Source organism: Natrix helvetica, assembly GCF_964273705.1.
Source record: "Natrix helvetica genome assembly, chromosome: 1".
In the NCBI taxonomy this organism is placed as follows: domain Eukaryota; kingdom Metazoa; phylum Chordata; class Lepidosauria; order Squamata; family Natricidae; genus Natrix; species Natrix helvetica.
This window is the reverse complement of record NC_138548.1, coordinates 13,955,209-13,974,852: the sequence shown is the minus strand read 5'-3', so window position 1 is coordinate 13,974,852 and position 19,644 is coordinate 13,955,209. Positions and strand designations below refer to the sequence as shown.

The window sequence follows — 19,644 nt, the reverse complement described above, 5'->3', positions numbered from 1 at the left end:
CATAAATCCATCACATGGTCCAATCTTCTTCAGCCACGCTGGCATCTCCACCCAGCTGGTTCCGGTCAGGTGCAGAGGTGCGGAAACAAAAAATGACCTTGGGCTTCTAGAAAGGAATGACAACAATACATTCCACAATTCCACTCCTTTCTATTCCCCCTCCCAATTACTACACTAATGAAACAGTATAGGAAAATAATAGAGAGTATGGCAGGCCAAAGATCCTAAAAAGGAATATAACTGCAGGCCTGACACCTGATCCTTTTTGATGTTCTCTCTTCCTTGCAGTCGGCTGCTTCCCTGTCTAGCCTAGAGGGGGCATCCATGGGAACTCCCCCCTCCGGAGGTGAGAGTGGGGCAAGCAATTCAGGTGAATCTCCTGTTCAACAGAGCCGTCTCCAGCAGTTCAAGCCAACTGTTCCCAAGCCAGCCTTCCCTTCGGTGCGGTCTCCAGCAACCCTTGGACCAGGTATGTCATTCCCATAAGAGCCTGGATGAAATTCTTGGGTTTCATCTCTCCAATACAGGTAATCCACAACCTACGACCAAGTACAGCTAGTGTCAACTCATAAAGCCTGGGGGGAGGGTGGCAGGGTTCCGACGGATGCCCTAATTAAATCATGAGCATCGACCCAAGCTTCAAAAGAAATCCAGTTATTTATTAGGAGCAACATGCCAACACAGAGCCATATTTGCCGACACGGCAGCCCTCAGCTTCAGCCTACCGGAGGGCCGGGGGAGAGCGTTTTCGCCCTCTCCAGGCTTTTAGGAAAGCCTCCGGAGCCTAGAGAGGGCGAAAAACAGGCCCAACGGGGGGACCGGAAGTTTGGGAACTAATTTCCGGTTGGCCAGTTGGGCTTGTTTTTCGCCCTCCCCAGGCTCCGGAGTCTTTTCTGAAGCCTGGGGAGGGCGAAAAACAGCCCAATGGGCAAACCGGAAGTTTGTTCCCGAACTTCCGGTTGGGCTGTTTGGGCTGTTTTTAACCTTCCCCAGGCTCCAGAAGTTAGGGAGGACAAAAATGGTCTCCCACGCCCCTCCCCGCCCAGAAGTCTGAAAATCAGTTGGCTGGCACGCGCATGCGCACCGGACCTGAAGGTTGCTGAGGGCTGCTGTGCCAGCAAATATTGCTCTGTGCTGACATGTTGCTCCTAATAAATAACTGGATAAATAACTCCCCATTTTTGCCCTCCCCAGGCTTCAGGAAAGCCTCCGGAACCTGGGGAAGGCGAAAATTTTCCTCTGCGCGGGGGTCGCTCGCATATGTGTGGTGGTGGTGGGATGCTCACACATGCACTAGTTGGGTTGCTTGCGCATGCACAGGCCATGCGCGCGCACACAATAACATGGGTGCACATAGTTTTGGCACACCTTTAGAAAAAGGTGACCTAAAGGAACTGGGTCTGTTTAGCCCAGGGGTATCCAATCTTGATAACTTTAAGACTTGTGGACTTCAACTCCCAGAATGCCCAGAAGGCAGAGAAGAGCAACCAAGATGATTAAGGGGACTGGAGGCTTAAACATAATGAACGGTTGCAAGAACGGGGCATGGCTAGTCTATTGAAGAGAAGGACCAGGGGAGACAAGATAGCAGTCTTCCAATATTTGAGGGGCTGCCACAGAGAGGAAGGGGACAACCTGTTTTCCAAGGCACCCGAAGGCCAGGCAAGGAATAATGGATGGAAACTAATCAAGGAGAGATTCAACCTGGAAATAAAGAGAAATTTTATGACAGTGAGAGCAATCAACCCATGGAACAGAAGTTGCCCTTGGAAGTTGTGGGAGCTTCATCACTGGAAGCTTTCAAGAAGAGACTGGACTTCCATTTGTCAGAAATGGTGTAGGGTCTCCTGCTTGGGCGGGGGGTTGGACTAGATGACCTACAGGTCCCTTCCAACTCTGTTAATCTGTAATCAGGAGCTGGGTCTTCAGCCTGGTTTTTATGTCTTTTCTGACTCTGCAGGTATCGGGTACTCGATCTTCTCCCATAGCAACCTCAGCCGTGTGTTGTCAAGCAAAACGCCTCCTCCGCTCTACCTGGGGGCTGACTCCCGTCGGATGGAAGGACAGCTTTCTGCAAGCAGGAACAATCTAGCATCCACTGTGAGTCACTCAACAACATCCTTCTGCTTTGGGGGATGGATGGCAATCGCACTTAGACTTATGTACTGTTTCATAGTACTCTCTAAGCGTTTGACAGAGTCAGCCTATTGCCCCCAACAATCTGGACCCCCGTTTTACCAACCTCAGAAGGATGAAAGGCTGAGCCAACCTTGAGCCGGTCAGAATCAAACTCCTGGCAGTGAGCAGAGTCATTCTGCAATACTGCATTCTCACCACTGTAACACCACGGTCAGTCGGTCCTTCCTTCCTTCCTTCCTTCCTTCCTTCCTTCCTTCCTTCCTTCCTTCCTTCCTTCCTTCCTTCCTTCCTTCCTTCCTTCTTTCCTTTCCTTTCCTTTCCCTTCCCTTCCCTTCCCTTCCCTTCCCTTCCTTCCTCCTTTCCTTTCCCATCCTTCCTTCCTTTCCCTCCCTCCCCCTTTCCTTCATTCGTTCCCTTCCTTCCTACTTTCCTTTCCCATCCTTCCTTCCTTTTCCTCCCTCCCTCCCTTCCTTCCTTCCTGTGGTGGGATTCAAAATGTTTTAATACTGGTTCTGTGGGCATGGCTTGGTAGGCATGGCAGGTGAAGGACACTGTAAAATCTCCATTCCCTCCCCACTGCAGGGGAAGGTTACTGCAAAATCCCCATTCCCTCCAGATCAGCTGGGACTCGGGAGGCAGAGAATAGATGGGGGCGGGGCCAGCCAGAGGTGGCATTTGCCAGTTCTCCAAACTACTCAAAATTTCCGCTACCGGTTCTCCAGAACTGGTCAGAACCTGCTGAATGCCACCTCTGTCTCCTTCCTTCTTTCCCTCCCTCCCTCCCTAACACTTAGACTTATATACCGCTTCACAGAGCTTTACATCCCTCTCTAAGCTTTTTACAGAGCCAGCCTCTTGCCCCCAACAATCTGGGTCGTCATTTGACCCACCTGGGAAGGATGGAAGGCTGAGTCAACCTTGAGCCAATGAGAATCAGATGATCCAAACATTCAACTTTTGGGCAAGAGACACAGGCAAAATGCCAAGGGGATAAAGATCATATGTAGATGAAGAAGGGTGAAAGCCAGTGGTGGGTGGAATAGAATGCAGGAAATCCTCGATTTGCAGCCATTCATTTAGTGACCGTTCAAAGTTGCAACGGCACTGAAAGAAGTGACTTGTTACCGCTTTTCACACGGCCGTTGCATCAGAGTTTGTTGCAGCACGCACAATCAGACAACTCAGCAGGATTCAAAACGCCTTTATAGACATAACAACACATAAGGCATACGACACCCTTGAAGGTTTTTCCACGTTGTAGAGAAGAGAAGCAGCAAGTAGAAACACAGCACAAAATGGAGAAGGCAAAACGGAAAAGAGAGAGAAGCTAGTGCCCTCGAGCTCATATACCTGTGATGGCAAACCTATGGCACGCGTGCCAGAGGTGGCACACAGAGCCCTCTCTGCTGGCACATGCGCTGTCTCCCCAGGTCAGATCTCCGGGGCGTTCCTTTCGTCAGCTTCTGTTTCCCTGCAAGCGACAAAACAAAAGCTCATGAAAGGAAAATACCTTACCTTTTCCTCGCACTGCCAGTGTTGGGATGCCCTGCTGGCCAGCTGGTCTTTGGGTCTCTGCTGCGCAAGTGCACATGTCAGCGCATGAGCATGCACGTGTTTGCGCATGCACGCTTGAATGCATGCGTTCGCACGCACACATTTTTCCATTTGGGCCCTCGGTGTCTGAAAGGTTCGCCATCCCTGTTATATACAGAACAGTAAAGCCATGCCCAGGCTTCCAACTGTCTCTTATGGCCCTGTGCAACAAATACTATGTTTCAGTTACCAAACGGTCCCCCATTGGCTAAGCTGTTACTAAGCCCTATTCCAGTTCATGAATATACTCTGACAGGTTACAACATCCCCCAGGGCCACGTGGTTAACATTTGGCCGCTTGGCAATCATTCCATTTCCTTTCTTACAGGATATACCCATGATAATAGAATACAATAGCAGAGTTGGAAGGGACCTTGGAGGTCTTCTAGTCCAACCCCCTGCCTAGGCAGGAAACCCTATACCGTTTCAGACAAATGGCTAGCTCAACATCTTCTTAAAGACTTCCAGTGTTGGGGCATTCACAACTTCTGGAGGCAAGCTGTTCCACTGATTGATTGTTCTAACTGTCAGAAAATGTCTCCTCAGTTCTAAGTTGCTTCTCTCCTTGATTAGTTTCCACCCATTGCTTCTTGTTCTACCCTCAGGTGCCTTGGAGAATAGTTTGACTCCCTCTTCTTTGTGGAAACCCCTGAGATATTGGAACACTGCTATCATGTCTCCCCTAGTCCTTCTTTCTCTTAAGCTAAACATACCCAGTTCCTGCAACCGTTCTTCATATGTTTTAGCCTCCAGTCCCCTAATCATCTTTGTTGCTCTTCTCTGCACTCTTTTCTACATCGTGGCGACCAAAACTGAATGCCGTATTCCAAGCGTGATAGCGAACCTCTGGTGGCACACGGAACCATTTATTAGGGCATGCAAGGCTTTGCCCTGTCAGCTCCAGCGCGCAGGCGCATGCTGGCCAGCTGACTTTGGCCTCCTTTTTCGGCCGTTTTTCGCCCTCCGGAGGCTTCAGGAGAGCCTCCGGGGGGGGGGGGGCAGGGGACGCTGTTTTCGCCCTCCCCAGGCTCCTAGGAAGCATTTGGAGCCTGGGGGGAGGGGCGAAAAATGGATCGCAGGCCAAAAGTGGGCGCGGGGGTCCCGTGCGCATGCGCGGAGGGGGGGTTGCACACGGAGTATTATGGGTGTGGGCACGCCCCTCCCCGGCTCCCCCTGCTTTTGGCATGCGATCTGGAAAAGGTTAGCCATCACTGGGGTATACCCTCTCTTCTGCATTAGAGGTAGTCCTTATTTAACAACTGGTTGCTTAGCAAGCATTCAAAATTATACTGCCTCCCCCAAGCTACTTATGACCTGTTTTTGACGTTCTAATAGCCGCACGCACACACACACACCCCCCTGCGGTCATGTGGTTGCATTTTTTGGCTGCTTGGCAAGTGGTTTGCATTTATGACCGTTTGTAGTGTCCCGTGGTCATTTAAATGCAATTTTCTGCATTTTTTGGCTAGTTTCCAGTTTCTGGCAAAAATAAATAAATACCCCTTGGGTATAAAGCAGTGGTTCTCAACCTGTGGGTCAGGACTCCTTTGGGGGGTCGAACGACCCTTTCACAGGGATCGCCTAAGACCATCGGGAAACACCTATTTTCGAAAACATTCGGAAAACATAAAATAATCTTATGGTTGGGGGTCACCTCAACATGAGGAACTGTATTAAAGGGTCGCGGCATTAGGAAGGTTGAGACCCACTGGCATAAAGGATTTGTTTAAAGACAGCAACCTTTGCTTGACAAACACAATCTTCGCTTAATAACTACTGCTAAAAAAGTCACAAAATCGGACAGGGTTATGTGCTGACCCGCCTAATGAAGACAACTAGAATTGTAATTCTGGACTCAATTACCATCGTACGTCAAGGACGGCGTTCTTACCCAGCTCTCCAAACAGACAAATCCTCTGAAGTTAACGCCAAGATTCCTTTATCAGGAGTGCCAGCAGCCGCGGGTTTCTCTCTCGCCACAGGATAAAAGTTTCTCTCTCGCCACAGGCTAACAAGTCCATCTGGCAGGGAGATGAATAGTTGTCTGCCATATTTACTCATCTCCCCGCCCCGCCCCCCCGCCTGCCTTTTATCCCCAGAGTGGGTGGGGCTTCGCTAACAGCTGTGGCTCTTCCGTCCCAAGGACCGGCCCATAGATTTCCACTGCTCTCCTCTCCTCTGTCTTCTGTGCATCCACGCATCAGGCGCTGGACCCAGCTGTTCCTCATCAGCCATTTCTAGATCTGGGCGCTGTTGAGTCTCCATCTGCAGGCTGACGGGTGGCCCAGGCTCTGCCTCTGCCTCTCTCCCTGCAAGCTCCATTCCCTCTTCCCCCTCGTAGCTCTCAGGTTGCCTTGATGGTGGCCCTGACTCCCATGCCTCCTTCTCCTCTGATTCGGCTGCTGAAGGGGCCGTGGTCGACAGGCTACAAAAGGCAGCTTGTACTGATACACAAACGTGTATTGATAAAACTTTGAACAAAATGGCCATTTTATTGGGCGCAAAGGAATCCACCTCCCCACCAAAACTGACAAAGCAAACTGATGATCTACAAACAGGGAGCAAACCCTGCACTCCCTGACACTGATGATGTTACCTAGTTAGGTAATGAAACGTCTGCAAAGAAACAACCAAACTCAGTGTTCCGACCGAGGCTTCCCAAGAGCATGAAGCAAACTCCTTGTCCCGACAAAAAACCCTTTTATTAATTGACTGAATTCTGCTCATTTAAATCCAGCAAAGTCTTTCAAGGGAGGATTTACAGTCACAGACCTTCTCTGGCTTGGAGAGCTGCCAGGCCGATATCTGCAAAACTCGGCAAGGAGTCTCGGAAAGTCACTAACCAATTAAGCAAATTAATTGTCTCCTGCAAACTCCACTCCCCTTTCGCTCCCCTTTTTTTCCCTCTGGGAGGGGCCATTCATCTTCCACCTGTGGCCTTACTCCCAAGTCGACCCCTGTCCTTTAGCTGTTCCCTTCGTCTGGCAACTCTGTGCCTGCGCACACTGGGAACAGGCTCCAGCTGTTCATCTGCCTCACTGCTGTCTGACTCTGAAGGCAGCTGATAACTGTCAGACGGCTCTGGCCCCCTCTCTGACTCTGATGTAGAGCCCTCATCAGAGCCTTCCACAGACTCCAGGACTGGTCCATGTTCCTCCCCCATCTACTCACTGTCTGAATCTGCTGCCAGCTCGTGCTGGCCGCTGGCAGGCCACAACACTCAGGGGACGCCAACAACTCCACAGTTCAACCGCTGTGCTGTGGATACTGTCCTCTCTTGAAAAGAACCATTTGATGGTTAGTACAGTAGATGGAAAAACATTACAGGAGGTGATTTGAACCTGATTCTCTTTCCCCACAGCGCCCACTGCATCCTGGGCTTCAGAACCTGAGTCCCGTATTGCCTGCTGGAGGTCTCCCTGGACGTGGACTACCAGGATATCCCTTCCTCTCCTCCCCCCCATCAGGTATGGTCCACGCAGGGTTTCCAGGTGTGAATAAAGTACCTCATCTCATCATGTCCGAGGCCAATCCTAAGGATCTTCTGGCACCTATGTTTGCTTAACTTTCTAAGTCCTTTGAAAATTTTCCTAACCCTAGTAGCAATAGCAGTTAGAGCAGGGGTGTCAAACTCGATTTCATTGAGGACCGCAATAGGGTTGTGGTTTATCTCGGGGGCCCAGAGTGGGCATGACCATTTGTGTTGGCACCTGTGGTGGCCCAAATGCTCTGCCAACGAAAATGGTCTCCAGTGCTCTGTTTTCGGCTGGGATGGCCTCCCGCAACCCTCTGCCACTGAAAATGGAGCTTGGAAGGGCCGCGTGAGCTCGGGAGCCCATTTTCGCTGGTAGAGGCACTGCGGGCCACTCCAGGGTGGCTCTCTGGGCCAGATCTAAGCACCCCTCGTGCCGTATCCGTGCAGTATCCTGCCCACGGGCCTTGAGTTTGACACTCCTAACTTAGGCTTATAAACCCCTTCACAGTGCTTCACAGCCCTCTCTAAGCTGTTTATAGAGTCGGCCTATTGCCCCCATCAATCAGGCTCCTCGCTTTACTGACCTCGGAAGGATGGAAGGCTGAGTCAACCTTGAGCCTGGTAAGACTCGAACTGCTGGCAGTCGGCAGACAGCAGAATTAGTCTGCAATATTGCAATCTAACTACTGCGTCACCATGGCTCAGTGGTAAAACAGTGTATCAGCATTCCAAATAGCATCCAAAAATAAATCAAGAGTCCCAGGCAAAGTATTGCTCAAAGTTCCAATTTATTAAGAGAGCCATGTTGGCACATCTGGGAAAACCCAAATCTGAAAGCTTCTCAGTTTTCCCCATCCATTTGAAAGTTCAAGATCTTGCCCCCACACCCACCAGCCCATCACATGGTCCAATCTCCCACTGCCATGCTGGCAGCTTCCACCTATCCATTTCCGGTCAGGTGCAGAGGTGCAGAGACCAAAGGATGACCTTGGCTTTCTAGAAAGAATGATATTATGGCTACATATCACCTCAGTCCTTACAATCCCGCCTCCCATTTTCCCACAATAGAAAATGCATAGTAGAATAATAGAAAATGTGGCAGGCCAAAGATCCAAATGAAAAGATGGCGGCAGGCCTGACACAGTGTCTGTTTCTTGGGGACCTCATCACTGGAGGTTTTCAAACCAAGGCTGAAGAGCCATTTGTCTAAGATGGTCTGAGGATGGTTGTTGACAGCCCTTTGAGGTAGGCCAGGTTCAGGAAACAAACTCCTCCCATTTGCTCTCGGTCCTGGACTTAAAGCACAAAACACTAGATACCACTAGACGACATAGCAAGGGTTCGCTGCCTTAGGAGAGTGGGGAAAATCCTCAGGGACGACTCACACCCAGGACTCACACCTTGGTCTTTATTCTCCTACCATCTGGAAGGAGATATAGGAGCCTAGCCAGACCAGACTCCTGAATGAAAAATAACTCTACAACAACATAGTACGATTGACTTGCATGATGTGCAATAAGCTCACATGGTGCCAGTGGTGGGTTTCAAAAATTTTTAGAACCTCTTCTGTAGGTGTGGCCTGCTTTGTGGGAGTGGCTTGCTGGCCATGTGGCCGGGTAGGAGTGGCTTGGCGGCCATGTGACCGGGTGGGAGTGGCTTGGCAGTCATGTGACTGGGTGGGCATGGCCAACTTGTAAAATGTGGTGAAACTCACTTAACAACGCTCTTGCTTAGCGACCAAAATGTTGGCTCAGGAACTCTGCCATTGAAGTGTGCAAGTCTTAAAGCTGTCAAGTTACAAGACCCTGGCACCCCTAACCCTTTAGGAAATAAAAACCCAGGGGTGTTCAAACTTGACAGCTTTTTAAGACTTGTGGACTTCAACTCCCAGAATTCCTCCTCTCGCTCTTCATCTTGATGATGTGCGGATGGGCGGGGGGGGGGGGGGAGGGAGGGAGGGAGCTGGAACCGGTTCTAAACGGCACTGTAGATTTGTGGAACCTCTTCTATAGAAGAGCTTAGAACTGGCAGGAACCCACCCCTGCATGGCACACAAAAATAGGGAAAAGAAAGAGAAGAAGTTAGGGCAGCGATGGCGAACCTTTTTTGGCTCGCGTGCCATAAGGGAGGGGAGCGCAGGGGGTCATGCGCGGGCGTGCCACACCCATAATGCAAAACGTCACACACACACACACGTGTGCATGCACTCATGAGAGGCACGACGCCCCATTTTTTGCATCTTTTTTCGCCCTCCCCAGGCTCTAGAGGCTTTATAGGAGCCTGGGGAGGACAAAAACAGCCTCCCCTGCCCCCCCCCCCCCCCCCGAGGCTTCAGGGACCTTCAGGAGGCTTCCCTGAAGCCTCCGGAGGGCAAAAAATGACCCTACGAGCAAACCGGAAGTAAAAACCAGAGGTTTTTCGTCCTCCAGAGCCTTCAGGGAAGCCTCCTCAATGTCCCTGAAGGCTCCGGAGGGCTTAAACCGGCCCTACGAGCAAACCGGAAGTCAATTCCTGAACTTCCGGTTTGCCCATGGGGCTGTTTTTTTGCGCTCCGGAGGCTTCAGGGAAGTTCCTGAAGCCTCCGGGGGTGGGGTGGGGCTCTTTTCGCCCTCCCCAGGCTCCTATAAAGCCTCTGGAGCCTGGGGAGGGCGAAAAATGGCTTTAAAAAAGGCTGAACTCAGCTGACAGGGCAACGCCTCGCATGCCCTGACAAATGGCTCCACGTGTCACCTGTGGCACGCGTGCCATAGGTTTGCCATCCCGGAGTTAGAGGAAAGGGGGAGAAGAAGGAAAAGAATTAAAACTGGGATTTTTGGGAGCACCAGAGAAAATGCTTAAAAGAGGAAGAACGGGAAAAAAGAGTTATATTAGCAGACTAAAGAGAACAGTAGTAAGATTGTTATTGTTACGTAACTAATTAAGAAACAAAGAAATGACCGTATATTGTTAATGGTAGAAAAAAACTTGAAAGAAATGCTCTCTATGCTTAAATCGAATTAGAGGACGTATGCCGTTTATAGCAAAATATGCCAACAGAGAAAATAAGAAAGGAAATGTTGGTGTAACTTTGAAGGGTCAATTGAAGATATCGCTGATGTATTCAGAAAAAATAACTATAAAGACGAAAAACAATGGAAGAGAATAATTTGGCTGAAAGTGAAAACAAAACTATGATGTAAAAAGGACTATGTAATTGAGAAGATGTAAAAGAAAAGACCCGCACAACTCTTTGTTCCTATAAAATGTATTAATTGTATTAAAAAATAAAAAACCTTGAATGAGGGGAAAAAGTTGACTTGGTGCAATAGGACTGGATGTTTGTTAGCAGGATTCACCGGGCTGGCGATTATTATTATGAAGAGGGAGTCAAACTATTCTCCAAGGCACCTGAGTGTAGAACAAGAAGCAATGGGTGGAAACTAATCAAGGAGAGAAGCAACTTAGAACTGAGGAGAAATTTCCTGACAGTTAGAACAATTAATCAGTGGAACAGAAGATGCCTCCAGAAGTTGTGAATGCTCCAACACTGGAGGTCTTTAAGAAGATGTTGGAGAGCCATTTGTCTGAAATGGTATAGGGTTTCCTGCCTAGGCAGGGGGTTGGACTAGAAGACCTCCAAGGTCCCTTCCAACTCTACTATTGTATTGTATTATCATGGATATATCCTGTAAGAAAGGAAATGGAATGATTGCCAAGCGGCCAAATGTTAATCAGTGGCCCTGGGGGATGTTGCAACCTGTCAGAGTATATTCATGAACTGGAATAGGGCTTAGTAACAGCTTAGCCAATGGGGGACCGTTTGGTAACTGAAACATAGTATTTGTTGCACAGGGCCATAAGAGACAGTTGGAAGCCTGGGCATGGCTTTACTGTTCTGTATATAACAGGGATGGCGAACCTTTCAGACTCCAAGGTCCCTTCCAACTCTACTATTGTATTGTATTGTATTTTTTTTTTTAATCTTTCACTGTGAGTTGTATTGTGTTGGGGGGTTTGCAGAAAGGGAGGTTCAGCCAATCCCATTGTACATATGATGTACTCTGACAATAAAGATTTGAATTGAATTAAATCATACTTTATTCAATTGCTACTTTGCTTTTCCAAAATCATCTCCTTGGCTCTCTCCATCTGTCCAGGACAGGAGATTGATCTGATCTAGACCAGTGTTTCTCAACCTTGGCCACTCTTAAGATATGTGGACTTCAACTCCCAGAATTCCCCAGCCAGCGTTGATGAATTCTGGGAGTTGAAGTCCACATATCTTAAGAGTGGCCAAGGTTGAAAAACACTGGCCTTAGAAGATCTCCAAGGCCCCTTCAGTCCTCTAATGCAATGTTTTAACTCTATGTAGCAGGGGATTTGGATCTACAGTAAGAGATATTTGTTTTCAGGTAGTCCTCGACTTAACAACCACAATGGGGGCCGAAACGTCTTCCTTCGCGAAGCGATGCAGCTGTTACGTGACTTGTGCCCATTTTTTTTAACCTTTTGTTGATGTGGTCGTTAAGCGAACCGCTGTGATCATTAAGTTAATTGTGCGGTCATTACATGAATCTGGCTTCTCCATAGATTTTGCTTGTCGGAAAGGTCACAAATGGCAATCACGTGATTCCAGGATGCTGTCATAAATATATGCCGGTTGCCGAGAGCCCAAATTTTGATCATGTGACCATGGGAATGCCGCAACAGTCATACGTGTGACGACTGGTCATACATTTTTAAAACACCATGGAAACTACGAATTACGAACGTTAAATTAATGGTCGTAATTCGAGGACTACCTCTAGTCGTCTCTGAGAACTTCCAAGCATGTCATAAAGACAATGGACCACTTCAGTGGAGCTGTGAAATCTTGTTTATTGTTACATTCTTTAAACTTTATCCCTTTAAACTGCTTCTTGTTTTTTCCCTTGTTTGACTTTCAGAATATACTTTGGGGGAAAACACCACAAACTCCTTCGGCTTCCAAGGAAACACCACGGTGGCTTGGCCACACCGAGAATATTCAATGCCGGGGTAAGAATTGCCACGTTGCAAAGGGTAACAAAAAGGGCACGGTGGCTCAGTGGCTAAAACGCTGAGCTTGTCAATCAGAAAGGTCGGAGGTTCGAATCCCTAGCGCCGCTTAACGGAGTGAGCTCCCGTTCCTTGTCCCAGCTTCTGCCAACCTAGCAGTTCGAAAGCACGTAAAAATGCAAGTAGAAAAATAGGGACCACCTTTGGTGGGAAAGTAACAGCGTTCCCTGCGCCTTTGGCGTTTAGTTATGCCGGCCACGTGACCACGGAGACGTCGTCCTAGAGTTGGGAACAGGTAGCACATATGTGCGAGGGGAAACTTTACCTTTAAAAAGTGACTAACAACTGCATGGAAACCCCTTTTGTGCCTAAGTCCATACCACATGCTCAACTGACATGTCAATTTCAGTGATGGCTAAACTTTTTTGGATCACATGCCAAAAGTGGGGGGGGAGCAGAGGGGGGTCGTGCGTGTGCGTGCCCACACCCATAATGCTATGCGCGCAACCCCCCCTCTTTCCCCCCGCTTTTGGCATCCTTTTTTCGCTCTCCCCAGGCTCCAGTGGCTTTCTTGGAAACAGTCCCCTCCACCCTCCACCCCCCCCCCCAGAGGCCCCCTGGTGGCTTCAGGCGCTTCCTCCTGAATTAAGTTGCAAAACTGCTCCATGTTTGGGCCTGTATGGTTAGTAGATAGGCAATTGCTTGGCTAAATTCAACCACCTACATTCTCAATCTTATCCTTAGCAGATAAACAGCTCGTCAGCTTTGGTACAGTTCAACCGTAGATTTGGGGTACGCTGTGTATTTTGGTTGCCTTCAGCGGCAGATTCAAGGCAGTTTTTCCAACCACACAACAGCGGCTGATTGTGGGTTTCTTCTGATGTGGTAGTGGGGAGTGCCTTAGCCAGTGGACATCCCCCACCTCCCCCCGGGATTTTCCAATCTGAGCCCCGGCAAAAGTTTCCTAATAAAGACAAAGGTTCCCCTTGCACATGCATGCTAGTCGTTCCCGATCTAGACGGCGGTGCTCATCTCCGTTTCGAAGCCGAAGAGCCAGCACTGTCCAAAGACGTCTCCATGGTCATGTGGCCGGCATGACTAAATGCCGATGGCGCACGGAACGCTGTTACCTTCCCACCAAAGGTGGTTCCTATTTTTCTACTTGCATTTTTACATGATTTCGAACTGCTAGGCTGCTATTAATAAGGATTATGCTCCTTTACCCCAGCCATCAAGCAGTTAAAAGGAGTGGGTGCTGAGGAAAGGGCAGCCCCTGCCCCAGTTTCCCTGAGGCTGCTGGGATGGATGGATGGATGGATGGATGGAAGAAAGGAAGGAAGGAAGGAAGGAAGGAAGGAAGGAAGGAAGGAAGGAAGGAAGGAAGGAGGAGGGACAGAAGAGGAGAAGGAAGGAAGGAGGGAGGAGGGACAGAAGGAAGGAAGGAGGGAGGAGGGACAGAAGGAAGGAAGGAAGCATGGAGGGATGGGAGGAAGGAAGGAGGGAGGAAGGAGGGACAGAAGGAAGGAAGGACAGAGGAATGGAAGGAAGGAAGGAGGAGGGACAGAAGGAAGGAAGGACGGAGGGATGGAAGGAAGGAAGGAGGAGGGACAGAAGGAAGGAAGGACGGAGGGATGGAAGGAAGGAAGGACAGAAGGAAGGAAGGAGGGAGGGATGGAAGGAGGGAGGGAGGAGGGACAGAAGGAAGGAAGGAAGGAAGGAAGGAGGAGGGACAGAAGGAAGGAACGACAGAGGGATGGAAGGAAGGAAGGAGGAGGGACAGAAGGAAGGAGGAGGGACAAAAGGAAAGAAGGAGGGACGGAAGGAAGGTTGGATGGAAGGAAGGAAGATGGGCTAGATCAGATGGTATTACTGTTAGATAGACTCAACGTTGGCTGAATGACTGCACCCCAAAATGCAATAACTTGAACCCTTAATTCCATTCTCACATATACACAAGAATCAACTCTAAAGTGTATATAGGTAACACATTCCAAGGAATCAGAGCCTGGTAATTCCTCCCCTGCTTTAAGAAAACAGAAAAACAAGGGCATGCAACTTTCTTTCACAGGTATTACTGTGAAGGTAGGTTTTCCCCCATCCTATGCTGTAGTTTACATTTTTCTTACAGCAAAAATAAATAAATAAATCGGTTCCGTTTCATTCTAATAAATGCCCCCCCCCCATTAAATTCAGTCTGCTTCTCAGATCTTTTTAAATCTTTCGACTTTCATTTATGCCAGTGTTTCTCTACCTTAGCAATTTTTAACATACGCTGGCAGGAGAATTCTGGGAGTTGAAGTCCAGATATCTTAAAGTCGCTAAAGTTGAGAAACACTGATCTAAGACTCTTTCAGCTCTGTGTCCCTGGTAAAAAAATTCGTTAAGCATCTGCTCAATTCCTCCCTCCAAGTTATTGACAAAAAAGGCTGAATGTTGCCCAGGAATAGAAGCAATGGCTCCGAAGCGTTTGATACTTGCTCCGGGTTCTAATCCAACCCTCCTCTTTGGCTCATTCCAACACTGTGATTAGTAAATAATCTGAAATCCAGGTTTTTTTTCCTGTTTAGAGGAGGAGAATCTTGGACACTTCCTGAGGCTAAAGGCACGTGGAAGTGTGTGTGTGTGTGTGTGTGCCACGAGAAGTTCTGAAAAAAACATCCATGATTTATTTCTCCAATAAATTGGACTCAAAGCCAGATGAACAGTCATTAGCAAGATCTTGCTGCCATCTTGTGGCCACATTTAGTATCCACAATGAGCAATTCCTGCGTCCCAAAAAGCTGGAATCTGATTGTGATGCAAAACTGAAAAGATTTGTAGAGATTCTCAGCCATCCAGGGCACGGTTGTCCCAAAGGTGCTTTTTCAGGAGGCAAGTGGACTTTTTAGATGATAAATGATAAAGGTGCTTTTTGGAGCAGGGGTGTCAAACTCAAGGCCTCCACACCAGAGGTGGCATTCAGCAGATTCTGACCAGTTCTGGAAAGCCGGTAGCGGAAATTTTGAGTAGTTCGGAGAACCAGTAAATACCACCTCTGGCTGGCCTCGCCCCCATCTATTCTCTGCCTCCTGAGTCCCAAGCTGATCGGGAGGGAATGGGGATTTAACAGTATCCTTCCCCTGCCACGCCCACCGAGCCATGCCACACCCATAGAACCGGTAGTAATTTTTAATCCTACCACTGCTCTGCATGGGCCATTTTTAGCCAGCAGAGTGCTGATGGAGACCGGGAGGCCAAAAAACGAGGCGCGGGGGCACACATGGCCCCCTGGTGCCCCATTTTGGCCGGCAGGCTGCTGCAGGAGATGTCTGTTCCATCCTCACTGTTAAGAAGTGTCTTCTTAGTTCTAAGTTGCTTTTCTCCTTGATTAGTTTCCACCCATTGCTTCTTGTCCTGCTCTCAGGTAGGGTGGGATGTTTAGACATTGCCCAGCTCCGAAATGTTTTAGCTGCCAAATATTGTTCGCAGCCCTGCCCAGGGAGAAAACATGACTCATTTCAATACAATACAATACAATACAATAGTAGAGTTGGAAGGGACCTTGGAGGTCTTCTAGTCCAACCCCCTGCCTAGGCAGGAAACCCTATACCATTTCAGACAGATGGCTATCCAACATCTTCTTAAAGACTTCCAGTGTTGGGGCATTCACAACTTCTGGAGGCAATTTCTGTTCCACGGATTAATTGTTCTAACTGTCAGGAAGTTTCTCCTCAGTTCTAAGTTGCTTCTCTCCTTGATTAGTTTCCACCCATTGCTTCTTGTCCTGCCTTCAGGTGCCTTGGAGAATAGTTTGACTCCCTCTTCTTTGTGGCAACCCCTGAGATATTGGAACACTGCTATCATGTCTCCCCTAGTCCTTCTTTTCATTAAACTAGACATACCCAGTTCCTGCAACCGTTCTTCCTATGTTTTAGCCTCCAGTCCTCTAATCCTCTTTGCTGCTCTTCTCTGCACACTTTTCCTTACAGAACAGCCAGTCGGATTTGTGACCAGGCGTCTTTCGTTCCCGCCTCCCCTTCCTTGCACACCCAAATCAGTGTGAAGTCGGAGCGAGCCTCCCCCACAGCCAGCTGTTCCTCGGCTATCCCCCAGCTCTCCACATACATGCGTTCCAACCTCTGCAATGTCCCCACGGACCTCCCTGGCTCTCAGGAAGATTATATCAAGGGTTATCATTACTCGTTTCTGCTTTCCCGGCCTCCGTCAGAAGAAGCGAAGCAAGCCAACATCCCCTCCCATCGCCTGCCGGTGTCTGCCGCAGAGGAGTGGCAGAAGTAACCAGCTTGTTCACGCGTGTGCTCAGTGGAGGTGGCTATATTGTAGGCGTGCGCGTAAGAGGGAAGGAGTGAATGCCAATCACCTGCGTTCACCTATCAATCATAATAGGGCCAAAGTAGGGAAAGGACTGATTGCAGAATCCTGGGTGCAGGGAAAGCCTCCCCAGGGAAGGAAAATCCAGTTGGTAGAACAGAGAACAGGTTATTGGCAGCCGATTGGAAAGTCCTCAACTTACAACCATTCATTTACAGGTAGTCCTCGACTTGCAGCCATGCGTTTAGCGACGCACTGAAAGAAGTGACTTATGACGGATCCTCGCCCAGGGGTGGCATTCAAAACTTTTAGCAACCAGTTCTCTGCCCGATTGCTGGGTGAGCGTGGCAATGGTGGGCCTAGCCTATTTGGCTTCCTGCACCACCCGGGGGAGGGGGCATTTTCACCCTCCCCAGGCTCCGGAGGCTTTCCTTGAGCCTCCGGAAAGGCAAAAATGCCCTCCCCCTGGTCTCCGGAGGCTGGGAACGGGCCCGTTTCTGGACTTCTGTGAGGCCTGTTTTTCGCCCTCCCAGAACTTCCACGCAGGCCCTGTACTTACCTGGCATCCAAAACAGGCCCTGTGGAGACTCCTGGGAGGGGAGGGCAGGGGAAGGGCAGGGCCAGCCAGTCCTTGCAACTACCGGTTCAGCGAACCAGATGTTAAAATTAGCATCCAGTTCACCTGAGCTGGCTGAATCCCATCCCTTACGACCGTCACAGCATTCCCCACAATCATGTGATCAAAATTTGGGTGCCCAGCAACTAGCATGCATTTATTTTTTTTGTTTTGCAAAAACGTTTTTTTTAATTTTTCCTTTCAAATTCATTCTTAAATATGCATTCTTATAATTGCTATTTAACATTTGTCAATTCATATCAATTTTCCCGCCTGTATATTTACATTTTCATACTTTCTTCTTTCCCCTCCCCCTGATTTAATAACGTGTCGTCTGAGTTATTTGTTTTATGCTTTGTTCCTTTCTCTTATTTGTATCCTTTTTCAAGTCAATCATAAAATCGCCCCCCAGGTCCTGTAGTACACTGATTCCTCTTTGTCCTTTATTCTCAATGTCAACCTGTTCATTTCTGCACAATCTAATATCTTCTTTATTAGCTCCCCTTCCGATGGGATTTTGTCTGCTTTCCAATTTTGTGCAACTATAATTCTAGCTGCTGTTATTATTTGTACAATCAAATATGAATCTTCTTTGCTGTATTTCTCCAGTAGAATACCCAATAAGAATACCTCTGGCTTAAACTCTACGGGCTGTACTAGCATGCATTTATGATGGTTGCAGAATCCTGAGGTCTCACCATCACCCTTTGTGACCTTCCTGGCCCAGCTTCCAACAAGCAAAGTCATTGAGGGAAGTCGGATTCACTTCGTGACTGCATGATTCTCTTAAATGTGATTTGCTTAACAACCGTGGCACAAAAAGTCATAAAGTTGGATCTGACTCACTTATACCAACTGCCTTGCTTAGCCATGGAAAGCCTAGTCCCAAATGTAGTCCTGAGTTGAGGACTATCTGTATATGAAGTAGAATTCAGTTGTTGAAGTACCGCAGGGGTGTCCAAACTTGGGAACTTTAAGACTTGTGGACTTCAACTCCCAGAATTCCCCAGCCAGCCAGTCCACAAGTCTTAAAGTTCCCAAGTTTGGACACCCCTGAAGTACCTTATCCATTTAAAAAGAGCTGTTCAACTTCCCAAAGCCCCCAAATATGTACAAACAAATCTTCCTCTGTCCACAGGTAACTCCTACCGTGTTTCCCCCAAAATAAGACCCGGTCTTATGTTTTTTGGGCCGCCAAATAAGCAGTAGGTCTTATTTTCAGGGGATGTCTTCTTCTTTTTTCCCCCCTTCCCCCCCCCTATGTTTGGGAGGCCCAATTCTTCTGCTTGCTCGCGGCTGCAATGGGGCAAGAGGCTATGCGGTGTGCTATACAATGCAATACAATACAATAGTAGAGTTGGAAGGGACCTTGGAGGTCTTCTAGTCCAACCCCCTGCCTAGGCAGGAAACCCTATACCATTTCAGGCAAATGGCTATCCAACATCTTCTTAAAGACTTCCAGTGTTGGGGCATTCACAACTTCTGGAGTGCTAGTGTCCCTGCTGCGAGGCAGGGGGAGGTGGTGTGCCCCACACGCCCCACACCGGCTTAGCTCAGGGCCCCGCAGCCAGGCCATCCACGTCCCAACACCTGCCTCGTGGCGGCAGCTCCAGCACTCCAACACAGCAGGATACCACATGGCCACTGGTCCACGTCTACTTGTTCACAGTCGCGACAGAGCAGGCAAGCCAAGAGATGGTGGGCGGAGTGGACAGGTGGTTGGGGAGGCTGGTCTTCGTATCGCTTGGCTTTCATGCAACCCATGTGGCACTGCCTTTCCTCCGTACCTCTGCCTTTGTCTGCTGCCGGTGCTGTCGTGCGAAGAGGAGCTTCCCGCAGCCGCCTGGCCTCTCCAGGCCTCTCCTTTGGCTTTCCCACATCATGCCTCTCCCCTGCATCTGCCTTCGCCTGCTACGTGGACAGGTAATCAACTCACCTGTATTGTGCAGGCTGCGGCTGCTGCCGGACACCATCAGCTCCCGTGCTCATGCTGGCCACTCCCCTCCGCTGATGACCTTAACTAGTGCTTACTTTTGGGGGTGGGGTTAGGGCTTATATTAGGCTAAGCTAGACAGAGAGAGTTTGGCAGCCCAAAGACCCTTAAAGGAACCACTGCAGGCCTGACATTAGGAGCATCCTATAGGTTTATTTTTTGGGTAGGGCTTATTTTTGGGGAAACGCGGTACCTGTTTTTCAAACCTTACTACGCCCATTGTGACCCTAGTTACAATGTACAGCTTTGCCAGACCCCAGGAGGTTGCCAACCCCTGTAGTTAGACAAGGCACTTTGTTCACGTTCAGAAGCAATCTTGCCATTTTTTTAAAAAAGCATTTCTAAAGATTCATGCAGAGCTCTTGACTTTGAGAGATCTTCCAGGCTCGTTTTCCTGCTTTTTCACTGAACGTTTGTGCGTTAGGGACCTTGGGTGGATGGCGAGAAATGCCTGCCGATCCCAAACATGTCACTTTTAGGCCTCTCTGATAAATAGCTGGA

General features: G+C 48.9%; 1 protein-coding gene across 2 annotated transcripts in view; it reads left to right on the top strand.

Annotated features, from left to right (window-relative positions):
- Positions 1-18,094, top strand: part of MEF2B (myocyte enhancer factor 2B) — a 64,419-nt gene extending 46,325 nt beyond the window's left edge. For both annotated transcript variants that reach the window (XM_081937410.1, XM_081937409.1), the window contains 5 exons: positions 289-469; positions 1,961-2,100; positions 7,094-7,199; positions 12,133-12,223; positions 16,192-18,094. In XM_081937410.1, coding sequence (XP_081793536.1) covers positions 289-469; positions 1,961-2,100; positions 7,094-7,199; positions 12,133-12,223; positions 16,192-16,501 — 828 coding nt within the window. In that variant the 3' untranslated portion in view covers positions 16,502-18,094. The remainder of the gene's footprint in view (positions 1-288; positions 470-1,960; positions 2,101-7,093; positions 7,200-12,132; positions 12,224-16,191) is intronic.
- The last annotated feature ends 1,550 nt before the right edge of the window (positions 18,095-19,644 follow it).